We start from the raw sequence: 14,087 nt of genomic DNA, 5'->3' as shown, positions 1-14,087 counted from the left end.
AGCTGAGCAAAACTGAACGTACTCAGACATTTCTCTCTTTACTTATTCTGATCATCACTAAACTGACACACAATATTTTTAGCGCAACGCAGTCTGACTTTCAATAATCCCTATAAAAGAATTGCCCTGACTAACTATTTGGGGAGCAAAATAACTGATGATGGTAGAAGAAGAGAGGATATAAAATGTAGATTGGCAATGGCAAGAGAAGCGTTTCTGAAAAAGAAAAATTTGTTAACATCGAGTATAGATTTAAATGTCAGGAAGTCGTTTCTGAAAGTATTTGTATTGAGTGTAGCCATGTATGGAAGTGAAACATGGACGATAAATAGTTTGAACAAGAAGAGAATAGAAGCTTTCGAAATGATGTGCTTCAGAAGAATGCTGAAGATCAGATGGGTAGATCACATAACTAACGAGGAGCTAATGAATAAAATTGGGGAGAAGAGGAGTTTGTGGCACAACTTGACAAGGAGAAGGGACCGGTTGGTAGGACATGTTCTGAGGCATCAAGGGATCACCAATTTAGTATTGGAGGGCAACTTGGAGGGTAAAAATCGTAGAGGGAGGCCAAGAGATGAATACACTAAGCAGATTCAGAAGGATGTAGGCTGCAGTAGGTACTGGGAGATGAAGAAGCTTGCACAGGATAGAGTAGCATGGACAGCTGCATCAGACCAGGCTCAGTACTGAAGACCACAACAACAACAACAACAACAATAATCTATACCATTCAAGAATCACTTACCTCACAATAATCTTCTTTACTCGAACTACTGCAACACAGCGAGCGCCAATACTGCCAGCTAAAGCCCGCATCTCGTGGTCGTGCGGTAGCGTTCTCGCTTCCCACGCCCGGGTTCCCGGGTTCGATTCCCGGCGGGGTCGGGGATTTTCTCTGCCTCGTGATGGCTGGGTGTTGTGTGCTGTCCTTAGGTTAGTTAGGTTTAAGTAGTTCTAAGTTCTAGGGGACTGCTGACCATAGATGTTAAGTCCCATAGTGCTCAGAGCCATTTGCCAGCTAAACAAACTACTGAAGGCACTAACTACTGATAGGCATATAGTTAGCAAATGAAACATTCTGATAGAGAACAAACAATGTATTTACCTTAATAGTGTTCAAAAGTCATAATATATATGTATAATTTGTGACATCCAGTTTCGCAAATTTCCTTTTTCTGACCGACACACTTCCAGATCGTCTGCTCACATTAACATTTCAAAACTCTGGCATCTCTCTCCCCACATCCACCACTGCTGGCGGCTCACCTCCAACCGTTGGGGTTGGGTTGTTTGGGGCAGGAGACCAGACAGCTAGGTCATCGGTCTCATCGGATTAGGGAAGGACGGGAAGGAAGTCGGCCGTGCCCTTTCAAAGGAACCATACCGGCATTTGCCGGAGCGATTTAGGGAAATCATGGAAAACCTAAATCAGGATGGCCGGACGCGGGATTGAACCATCGTCCTCCCGAATGCGACCTCCAACTGTGCAACCCTACGCGCTGTTCACATCCAACTGCCCAACACTACAATAGCAAATATTCCAACAATGCCAACCAGACATAGACTGCACACAACACAGTCAGTGATTTTCATACAGAGTGCTACGAGGCGTTACCAACATAAAAACCTAAACAATCTACTTACAAAGTGCCCAATACGAGTAGTGGAGCCCTCATTACCAGCGTAGTAAATGGCCAAATGTTGATCAGACTGTAGTGTCGGCGCCACGTGCTAGCTGCTGCGAATTCTCCTAGAGCAGTGATAGTACCAGATTGTTATGATTAAAGTGCAGCTACTCACAGAGTTCTAGTGTTGACTGTAATTATCGTATAGCAGCGAAACTTGGTAGATATTCTAATGCGTTAATGTGGAACCGACTTGGGCTGAACAAAAATTAGTTCCAGTTTTGGTCACTATGTCGAATCTGGCGCTGTGAATTCAAACAAGGCATATAGAAATGTTTCCATATGTAATAGATTAGGACGGGACGCGCACAGAAAAGGCTAAACAAATGAGAAAGGCGTGATGCTGATTTTATTATTAACCACCGGTTATACAGTTTGTTCAGTATGAACACCAGAGATATTGACAAGTTGCTGCATCCGTACGTAAAACGACGCGATCAAAAGTTGCTCACAGCAGTTCCGGTGCAATCTGAGCAACTGGCCTTCAGGTAAGATAGAAACCGAACAAACTTCGGTTACACGATAAATCAGTCTAATCTAAAAGCCGTAAATTCAACTACATACCTAGGTATTGCAATAACGAACAACTTAAATTGGGAGGAACACATAGAAAATGTTGTGGGGAAGGCTAACCAAAGACTGCGTTTTATTGGCAGGACACTTAGAAAATGTAAGAGACCTACTAAAGAGACTGCCTACACTACGCTTGTCCGTCCTCTTTTAGAATACTGCTGCACGGTGTGGGATATTTACCAGATAGGACTGACGGGGTACATCAAAAAAGTTCAAAGAAAGGCAGCACGTTTTGTACTATCGCGAAATTTGGGAGAGAGTGTCACAGAAATGATACAGGATTTGGGCTGGACATCATTAAAAGAAAGGCGTTTTTCGTTGCGACGGAATCTTCTCACGAAATTCCAATCACCAACTTTCTCCTCCGAATGCGAAAATATTTTGTTGACACCGACCTACATAGGGAGGAACGATCACCAAGATAAAATAAGGGAAATCGGTGTCGTACCGAAAGATACAGCTGTTCATTCTTTCCGCGCGCTATACGAGATGGGAACAATAGAGAATTGTGAAGGTGGTTCGATGAACCCTCTGCCAGGCACTTAAATGTGATTTGCAGAGTATCCATGAGGATGTAGATGTAGATGTCCCTGGTAAATGCGTTCTTTTGGAAATTCCTTGAGTCTAAAGTCACGTGGCTTCAAATCAGATGATCTTGCAGACAACCTTGGGAGATAACACGTTCGTGGGATGCTGCATTACTTAGAAATTTTACGGGGTAAACGGCATGAGGTGTCGCCCCAGCTTGCACGAAAATAGTGTTTTCCATACAGATGCGCTCTTCCAAAGCAGGACTCACATGCTGCACAAGGAGGTCTCTATAACGTGCAGACGTCACGTTACAACTGGCAGGCCCTCTGGATGTTTTCTCTTCAAAGAAGAAATGACAGTGAAAAAAAGCTGCCTGTGAATCCACACCACACGGTCACAAACGGCGAGTGCAGTGCCTGTTCGTGCACAGTACGGTGTTTAACAGTACTCCAGATCGGGCAGTTCTGTGCATTCACTCCAGCCTGTAGTGTAAAATGTGCCTCATCACTCCACAGAATATTGCCCGGCCACATGTCATCAACTTCGATCCGTGCCAGAAACCGAAAAGCAAATTCAACACGTTGCTGCGGATCACGAGGTTTCAGTTGTTGCACCGTCTGGATCTCATACGGGTACCAGTGTTAAATAGACCGCAAAACTTTTCGTACTGTTGACCATGGGATGGACAATCCTCGTGACACTACACGAGGGCTAGCACTGGCTGGGACACTTGCTGCATGGGCAGTTACAGCAACAGCAACCTCGTTTACTAAAAACAATTTCACTAAAAGCCCACGGTCTCTCTTCTCGACAGCCATACTGTTCACTCACGCTGTGGCGTGTCAAATCACAACGTGGGTGTCATACCGTCAAACAAACTGTGTACAGCGCCAGATTTGCACCTGGTGACCAAAATTGGAACTCATTTTTCCAGCGTAAATCGAATCCGCGTTACGGCATTAGCATATCTACCAAGTTTCGCTGCCACACGATAATTACAGCTCACTTTGGACCTCCGCGAATAGCTGTACTTCAATTGTAACCACGCTGTATAATGAGTGAAAGCAGATTCCCCCCACAAAATTTCGATGGTTGCTCTGGAATGTTTTGCCATAATGGACTGGTGCTCTTCAGTGGATCGTTACGGTAATAATGTAATTATAATTTATTCGGTTTGTTACGGCGATCGCCCTTGTTTTTTCTGAATATACCTTTGCGACAGTGAAAAAGCCTATATAAGCAATCACCAAAGCGTACAACACAAAACAAAGGATAATGCAAGAAACACGTACACTTTTATCTGGTCTGTCGATGTACAGTACATTATATAACAAATGCAGAATTTAATTATTGAATATCAGGCCCGCCTCCCATACGAAGAGCTGTGTTTTATACAAATCGAAACACGTTTCAGCATCTTTGTGCCATCGTGAGTGGATATTCTTTACTCAGTTCTGTAAAATATAAACATATCCTAAGTTGTAATTATTCTAACGACATTAGGCCTATAAACAGTTTTTATCTGTTGTTGACATTACGTTTATTCTTCTACATTATTCGGTCGGGCGCTGATGACCGCGCAGTTGAACTCCCCACAAACCAAACATCATCATCACATAATTCGGTTATGTCGGACCTTCTGTAAGATATTGGATATTGGTTAGCTCGTCATCTGTAATTAAATGACAATATTGTGAGTTTGGTTGCCAAGTTAACAATATCCAGTGATGTACAAAGGTCCTAAACAACCCAGTAATGTAGAAGAAATAACGTACATAACGACAACACCTGTCAAAAACTCTTTCTCGCTTTTATTTCGTTAAATAATTATTATTTAAACACGTTTACACTTTAAAGAACAGGATAAAGAATATCCACTGACGATGTCACAAGGATAGTGAAACATGTTTGAATTTACGCAAGAAACAGTTGTTTGCATAACAGGCAGACCTGATATCCAGTAATTTTGTCTGCAAACACCGACACATGGATACTGCAATAGCTGCAAAACTATATGATGAGTAAATACAGAAGTGTTTTGTTCAAATGTGTGTGAATTTCTAGAGGACCAAACTGCTGAGGTCATCGGTCCCTAGACTTACACACAACTTAAACTAACTTACGGTGAAAATAACACACACACCCATGCCCGAGGGAGGACTCGAACCACCGACGGGAGGGGCCGCGCCAGAACTGTTCTCTTAGATGTATTGTTCCTCAATAAACCTGTCCGTAGTGCTGTGTATCACTGTCAGCAAGCAACTAACACGGCCGGAAAAACAAACCCAAGACAGAACCGAGCGGCATTGAACTCAAGTGTGATGGCAAAGACTTCAGCGGGCAGCAAATACAGTAAGTGAATGGGAAAAGTTACGTACAGTAGTTAGTTACACGTTCGATGGAACAGTCGGACTATTTCTCTGTCGAAATTAAGTGTAACAAGTCAGTTTACAAACGTAATTAGTTTTAACAACAATGAATGTAATATTTTTCTGACCTACTTTTGCTATGATATTTAAATGGTTCAAATGGCTCTGAGCACTATGGGACTTAACATCTATGGTCATCAGTCCCCTAGAACTTAGAACTACTTAAACCTAACTCACCTAAGGACATCACACAACACCCAGCCATCACGAGGCAGAGAAAATCCCTGACCCCGCCGGGAATCGAACCCGGGCACCCGGGCGTGGGAAGCGAGAACGCTACCGCACGACCACGAGATGCGGGCATTTAAAAACCAGGTTTCCCTTGCAGGCAATTAGCTAAAATTTCGTCTGTGGGAATGAGGAGTAGTCAAAACAAAAGATTTTAAGCTGAATTTAAGCCTTGCTTTGCTACCTTTCAGACATTTCATATTACTGGGCAATAAATCGAAAAATTTTGTTGATATGTATTGAACTCCTTTCTGAGACACTGACACATTTACTAATGGGTAATACAAGAATCGAAGGATGTTCATTAATCCAAGCATTCGCAAAGTATGCTGAAAAAATGACAGTTCCACTCTCTGCCACCAGGCGCAAATATGGCGCTCTAAACAGTCATAATGTGAAAAAAATTGTCATTTTTTCGTCTATTTCACTGTCCGTCTGAAGACTCCTTTTTCTGAGTAACGGAAAGGAGTATCAAGTTCAGATTTATGACACTCACTAAGGTCTAAGGCACCTTGGTGGGGTAAAACATTTAAACTTTTAAATCAGTGCAGTCAAAAGATGCGGTCGTTTATGCCACATGTTTTGATACTCGCAGACTCACTCATCAAAACCTATACGGCACTTCCCGGTGTTCTAGAATCATGAGATTTGGCAAGAAACAATGTTTCACAGTACAAGTAAAGGTATAAAATACAAAAATTGTTAAATTTTAATTATATCACATGGAAAATATCTTTTTACCATTGGAACTTATACTGCATTCATCATCGATCAAAAGCATGACAGAAAAACACTACTTCATTCAAACATTAACTGTTAGTTGTAGTCATGTTTTAGTAAGTAAACAAAATACTTCATTAATTATAGAAACTGAATCCCAGGTCGCTTCTTTTTGTATGTCCGGGCTAGTCTCAGGACCTATTGTCCATATTTCGATACGATCTTGGAATTTCCAGGATTAATATCTTCTACATCTACATCCATATTCCGCAAACCACCTGACGGTGTGTGGCGGAGGGTACCTTGAGTACCTCTATCGTTTCTCCGTTCTGTTCCAGTCTCGTATTGTTCGTGGAAAGAAAGATTGTCGCTATGCCCCTGTGTAGGCTCCAATCTCTCTGATTTTATCCTCATGGTCTCTTCGCGAGATATACGTAGGAGGGAGCAACTGCTTGACTCCTTGGTGAAGGTATGCTCTCGAAACTTCAACAAAAGCCCGTACCGAGCTACTGAGCGTCTCTCTTGCAGAGTCTTCCACTGGAGTTTATCTGTCATCTCCGTAACACTTTCGAGATTACTAAATGATCCTGTAACGAAGCGCGCTGCTCTCCGTTGGATCTTCTCTATCTCTTCTATCAACTCTATCTGGTACGGATCCCACACCGGTGAGCAGTATTCAAGAAGTGGGTGAACAAGTGTACTGTAACCTACTTCCTTTGTTTTCGGACTGCATTTCCTTACGATTCTTCCAATGAATCTGTCTGGCATCTGCTTTACCGACGATTAATTTTATATGGTCATTCCATTTTAAATCACTCCTAATGCCTACTCCCTGATAATTTATCGAATTAACTGCTTCCAATTACTGACCTGCTATATTGTAGCTAAATGATAAAGGTTCCTTCTTTCTATGTATTCGCAGCACATTACACTTGTCTACACTGAGATTCAATTGCCATTCCCTGCACCATGCGCCAATTCGTTGCAGATCCTTCTGCATTTCAGTACAATTTTCCATTGTTACAACCTCTCGATATACTACAGCATCATCCGCAGAAAGCCTCAGAGAACTTCCGACGTTATCCACAAGTTCATTTATATATATTGTGAATAGCAATGGTCCTACAACACTCCCCTGCGGCACAACTGCAATCTTTGTCCCTGCCACCCGTTATAAACGTTTGAGTCTCCCAGTCTGTATCTGGTAAATTAAAATCTCCACCCAGAACTATAACATGGTCGGGAAATCTATTCGAAATATTTTCCAAATTTTCCTTCCGGTGTTCTGCCACAACAGCTGCTGAGCCAGGGGGCCTGTCTATTCCGACAGGCAAAAGTCGTTGAGATTTTCGATTCCCGGGTTGGAAGAACTGTCTGTATACATGATTAAGTTTGTATGGAACCCTCAGTTCGTGAGTCCTAATCACATTTTTTTTCCATCAATGGTACAAGATCCTATTGACCACCAATCGGGATTTACATGCAATGATCTCCAGAAAGACACTGACAGTCTTCGATGTCAAAGGTAGCCTTGCTCTATGTAGATGTCCATAATTTATCTTGCCCAGCTCTAGTGAGTACGTTAGGAATGTGCACCGGGCGACGCAGTAGCAGAGAGTAGCTGTTACTGCTGCCTGGGTGTCAACAGTTTGACAAGGGGGCTCTGAACAGCGTGCTACTGTGCAGGTGGTGCGCGCCGTGTCCGAAGGCAACCAGGCGGCTGAGACGCTCTTCTCGGGCGTGACGGCCAGCTACGAGCAGCTGCGCTCCGAAGTGCAGGCGCTCGCCAAGGTGGAGAGGGTGCTCATCCAGACGGCCGACAACGTGCTCGACACCAAGCGCCGCATCGAGTACGGCGTCCATCAGATCCTGCTGCAGGTGGGTGCTCCGCTCTCAGACCTGCCTCCCCCTTACGTTACGTTACCTTACCTTTACTCATCCGTTTAACCTAGCATTATCTCACCTGGAAACTTTATTCTGAAGCTTTACCTTGAAACTATACTTGAACCACACCTTACCTTACCTTAACCTCCACCTAACCAGAACTCTGTTTGTCTTTTCAACACTTCGTTTTGTTGCATGTCATACAAAATATCCTACCGACATTGGAGTGCCTGTACTATTCCGAATTACGATGCAAAATTTCTTCTGACATGCGCACTGCGGCGACTACAGCCATTATGAAATACAATGAATGTATTCACAGTTGCGAATAAGGACAACCATCATCTGTATAATGCATTGAGGACGATGAAAATTTGTGCCAGACCGGACTCGAACCCGGATTTCCCGCTTATTGAAAGCTGTCGCCTCGCCTTTTGGCTATACGGCCGTGAGCCTCGCTCGGATAACCAACTGGTAACGCGACCGTTCTCGATAAGCGGGAAATCCGGGTTCGCGTCCGGTCTGGCACAAATTTTCATCGTCCTGAATCCATTACTCCGCCCCGATACCTGAGTGGTCAGCGCGGCGGTCTGTCACCCCAGAGGGCCCAGGTTCGATTCCCGTCTGGGTCGGAGATTTTCTCCGCTCAGGGACTGGGTTTTGTGTTGTCCTCATTATCATTTCATCATCATCAGTGGAAGGCAACGGGAAACCACCACTGGAATCACTTCCCTAGACGCTAATGCGGTGGACCTCTCTGACGAGACTTCCTCCATGACGAGACCTGCCGTAAGGCAGAACACAAAGTTTAAGTTTTCAATCCATTACACACTGGGTCTCGCTGTGAGTCGTGCTCGGATAGCCGAGTGCTGAGACGACTGCTCGCGATAAGCGGGAAATCGGGATTCGAGTCCGGTCTGGCACAAGTTTTCATCGTCTTCAATCCGTTATACAGCTGACGGTTGTCCATATATGCAACTGCAAATACATTTCTTGTAAAATATCCCAAATTATTGTAATGTTTCCTTTACTTCACGTCTATGGTCAAAATTTCTTGTCATCAGACTACCCGTTTCGGTCTGTAATGACCATCTTTAGATCTGCAGAAATACTTGAGAAAAACACAAATACACTAGCAGTTTGTCTACGGCTTAAAACAATAAAATAGACCACAATGAAACGTATTATTGACATACATGTGCGTGTGTGCACTTTAAATATGAAGAGGCATACCTGTTTCATAAAAACATTTCCTAACACGCTGGAGTCATAGTGGCATCGTGAAATGCTAAACACAAAATCAGAGCCAGCATCGTCAAATATATTTATAAATAATAGTTTATACAAGAGTCGTCTTGTCAGCAGCACGACTGTTCGAAACAAACTGCCGTACAGTAGCCACTAAATGTTTGTGTTGCAAGTTCGCCAGATGTCGTTAGCGTAGGCGTATACATATTCTTGAATGATTAATTCTCCGGTAGTTGTGACCATAGACGTCAGGTAAAGGAAATTTGTTCTATATTCGGGTCACTGTTCAATTCGCGACCACGTCGCAGCTTGTGAAAATATTGTATTGTTTATGCGGAGCTGAACGGTGCTCAAAGTTGCTGAAGATGTGTTAAGTCGGTTTGAAGGGCCTACAGGCTTTAAGTTAGGAGACGCCCATTAATTACGTTAGCTCAAAATGGCGGGGGAGGGGGGAGGCGAGAGGAGGAGTGCCCGGCAGAATCTCACGGAATTTCATTTAAAGGTGGCGCGGGGGGGGGGGGGGGGGGGGGGGGAGCAATGAATATCTCACCTAAACTTTTTCATTCAGAGAATATACATTACTAAAATGGCTAAAATTTGGTTGTTTAATACTAATCACAAGCGTAGAAGCCGCCCGAAGTGGCCGTGCGGTTCTAGGCGCTGCAGCCTGGAACCGCGAGACGCCTACGGTCGCAGGTTCGAATCCTGCCTCGGGCATGGATGTGTGTGACGTCCTTAGGTTAGTTAGATTTAACTAGTTCTAAGTTCTAGGGGACTAATGACCTCAGAAGTTGAGTCCCATAGTGCTCAGAGCCATTTTTGAACAAGCGTAGAAAATATTAAAGCACCCGCAATCTTTATGGCCACTCTGTGCTGAATTGAGTGCCTTATGCATGTGCATCCCCAGCATACCTCGATTTGAAACAAGTACCGCACAAGTAGCAGATTTAATTCGAGTTCTCTGCCGTGCCAGTCGAAAACACTATGTCCCGGTCAGTAAGTCAGTCGTGATATTCTTATAACACATATAAAGCCGATATTATTGCATTCAACATGAATTTGTATCAAAACTTTTACAACGCGTGCGTTAAGCGGCAAGCCGACAAGTCGAATAACATGTGTTAGCAGGAGGTTACTTGTTTGTGGTAGGAAGCTAAGCTGAAGCTCATTGACAAGAATTCTCTTACTGGTCGTGTAAATCAGGAAACTGAAAAGTCACTTGCACACAACGATCGAAGGAAGGCACAAACAAGGTCCAGTGACATTTAATGTATGTAATAAGCTATAAAATGCCAGTTTTTTAGAGACCATTCAAATGGTTAATACTATTTACACAGAGCCTTTTTGCCACTCTGTCTCTGACTGTCTGTCTGTCCGTCCGAATAATACTCTTGATTGGCACGTTTATCAGAATAACGTTTTATTAAAGTGTTTTACTCAATATTTAAAATAAATAAGAAAATTTCATTTTTACATATTTTTAACCAACTTCTTATAAAACACTTCTCACGTAATTAATGGACTTCACCTTACTTGTACGTTTAGTGAGAGCAGATGCCTAGGCTAACCCCGTGCTGTGACCCCCAACCAGAAGAAATCTTGCGACAACTAAACGCAAAAATAGCATCTTAAAACAACTGTCGAATTTTTGCGGTGCGGTGCGGTGTGTGATGTCCTTAGGTTAGTTAGGTTTAAGTAGTTCTAAGTTCTAGGGGACTGATGACCTCAGAAGTTAAGTCCCATAGTGCTCAGAGCCATTTAAACCAACCAAAGGGTATTGAACATATAATTAGCACTAAAAGCGTGGCAACTGAAGGTTGACACATGTTGTGTGAAAACTGGGTGTTTGTTAGAAGTAATAAATTTCGCTACACTTTGACTTAATTTAACAAAATATTTAATAAAACCAGAAAATCGAAAGTTAATTTAGTGACTGAAATTAATAGTGAGCTTTGTTTCTGAAGCACTACGAAATTCAGTAAAATAAAGTTAGTCTTGGGCTACCTCAACAATCATTTCAAAAGCTACTTGAATCTACACAATTTAGAAATAAGAGATTTAACTTTGAACTTGAATTAAATGATTCTGAACAATTAACAATAGTAAAATTTAGTACGTGCCAAGCTGAGCTGCAGTCACAGGTAAGCTAAAATATGGTAACAAAACTCGCACTCTTAATTTGTGCTTGTGTAATCTAAATATTGTAGCCAGCTATGAATACCTTAACTGAACTTTGAAATTAAAGCAGTGAAATCGAATGATATTACTTTAATGCTGCCGTTTGAATTTCAACGACACTCGGGTTCATTCCGGAAAAGGAAGGGACCCTGCTTGGTAATCCAATTGCGACAATGAGCAACAAAGGTTCATGCTAAGTTGCTGTAATTATGTGAGGCAAATGGAACAATTTTAAAAGCTGAAGTCTGCCATACAGTTCTAAAACTTTACGTGCTTCCAGTCTTCCTTGTTGGTTGATTGATGGTTTGAAGTCGTCGGTCGAGGAGGTGGCGACAGCCACTCATTGTTGGCCGTCGCTGTTGCAGAAGCTGGATGTTGGCGCGCCTTCTTCTCGACACGGTCACCAGGCGAAACGGGCTCTTGATGTGCGCCAGCTAATGCTTCCCGTCCGCGACACCGTGTCAGAAACTATCTTAGCAAGTCGAGCGCAATTACATGCTGCCAAACCCCGAAAGCGCGGCAACTCGCGGGAGCGTCACACAACACACCTGCTCCACCGCCCTACTCCAGCCAGACTCTCTGCCCGCGCTCCATGCGGCAGAGTTAACACTACCAAAGATCCTAAACACTTTGGTTCTCCATACGTCCTATCGATGTAATCGTTCGATAGCATAGTTTTCCCTAGGCAAGACCCAGCGTAAAATTACAAATAATATTTACAAAACAAACCAGTTATACATCGACATATATATATATAGTAAAACAATTACAATATATAAAGACACAGAAATGTCATATATTCAGGTAACAAAATACGGAAAAAATTTATAGTACAATAGATGGAAATAAGAGGATAAGCATTTCCGGCTTTACAACCCGGCGTGTTTATACCAATATCAATGGATCGCGCGCATGACAGGTGTTTTCATTTACGTATTCTGACACATACAGCGCCATCTATTGACCAATTTTCACACTATATTTTTTCTTCTGCCATACGTTTTCACTCTTCTCCGATAACATTCCGTTGCAATTTGACGTCATTCTGACCAGTGGTGTTATTTCTACAGTGTTTTGAAAGTTTAACTTTAATTATAGTCACCCTGTATATAGACAAGGCCTTTTGGACAAGGTGTTGTGAGTTTTTAAATATTGTGCCGATGACAAACGTTTATAATGTGCTGAGTTTATCCTCTTGAATCTTGTGCATGAGGTTCAGCGTAAAATGAACATGTTTTGCAACAAAAAACTGTTTAAAACTTGAAGAAGACAACTAAGACTGTTGAAACCGATTGTCTTGAATAAAAAATATTTTGTGCGATCATGGCTTTTGAATGGTTTTTAACAATTAAAACAGATCGTCCTTCAATGCTCTCAGAATGAGAAAATTCAATCAAGATTATCTAACTCAACATGGGAAAGCATATGCTTGCTACAACCTGGAGCCTCATTGCTTAATGAGGGTATACTCTACTGTCAATTTGCAGTTCAGTATTCACGCATGGTGTAGATGTTGTTTTCTCTGTAGAGCTGTACCATGGGAAGCAAGGAGAGGATGTTGGTTGGTGGCCGGTATCCTCGTTCCATAACACAAACTGCATGCAATTAATAACTGGGTTCTTTATTCATAAAAAAGAGAGTTTACAATATATAAAGACACAGAAATGTCATATATTCAGGTAACAAAATAAGGAAAAAATTTATAGTACAAGCTCTCTTCTGTATAGACCACGTAGCCTCAATACTGTTGAAGTAGGAGCCCGCTGTGTTCACTGTAAGTTTGCTATATGCTGCCTGTCTGTGTGCTAGAGGCCAAGTCTGCGGCTCCGTCTCGGTGACACGCTAGAATTCACACAGCATACAGCCTCGAATTAACTGAACTAACTGGAACGAACTAACTGACTAACTCGAACGAACTGGCCCTTCGGTCCGCAGCGGCTATCTTAAATACTGTTGTAAATTGTTGTAGTTGTGCTGGGAAAGTCCCTGAGCTTCAAGCGCTAATAGAAAGCACAGAAGCTGAAATCGTTATAGGTACAGAAAGTTGGCTAAAGCCTGAAATAAGTTCTGCAGAAATTTTTACGAAGTCTCAGATGGTGTTCAGGAAAGATAGATTAGGCAGAATTGGTGGTGGAGTGTTTGTGTCTGTCGGTAGTGGTTTATCTTGTAATGAAGTCGAAGTAGATACTCCGTGCGAATTGGTATGGGTGGAGGTTATACTTAACAGCCGAACTAAGTTAATAATTGGCTCCTTCTACCGACCCCCAGACTCCGATGATATAATTGCGGATCAGTTCAGAGAAAATTTGAGTCTCGTAACAAATAAATACCCCACTCATACGGTTATAGTTGGTGGGGACTTCAACCTTCCCTCGATATGTTGGCAAAAATACTTGTTCAAAACCGGTGGTAGGCAGAAAACATCTTCCGAGATTGTCCTAAATGCTTTCTCCGAAAATTATTTCGAGCAGTTAGTCCACGAACCCACGCGAATTGTAAATGGTTGCGAAAACACACTTGACCTCTTAGCCACAAACAATCCAGAGCTGATAGGGAGCATCACGACTGATACAGGGATTAGTGATCACAAGGTCGTTGTCGTCAATAC

The 14,087-nt window shown here is 42.6% G+C and overlaps 1 protein-coding gene across 2 annotated transcripts in view; it reads left to right on the top strand.

Annotated features, from left to right (window-relative positions):
• LOC126162048 (myosin-13) overlaps positions 1-14,087 on the top strand; it is a 320,343-nt gene that overhangs the window by 288,530 nt on the left and 17,726 nt on the right. For both annotated transcript variants that reach the window (XM_049918288.1, XM_049918289.1), the window contains exon 7: positions 7,856-8,047. In XM_049918288.1, coding sequence (XP_049774245.1) covers positions 7,856-8,047 — 192 coding nt within the window. The remainder of the gene's footprint in view (positions 1-7,855; positions 8,048-14,087) is intronic.

The sequence above is a fragment of the Schistocerca cancellata genome, chromosome 2, assembly GCF_023864275.1.
Source record: "Schistocerca cancellata isolate TAMUIC-IGC-003103 chromosome 2, iqSchCanc2.1, whole genome shotgun sequence".
In the NCBI taxonomy this organism is placed as follows: Eukaryota; Metazoa; Arthropoda; class Insecta; order Orthoptera; family Acrididae; genus Schistocerca; species Schistocerca cancellata.
The sequence above is the reverse complement of the archived record's forward strand: the minus strand, read 5'-3'. Positions and strand labels throughout refer to the sequence as shown.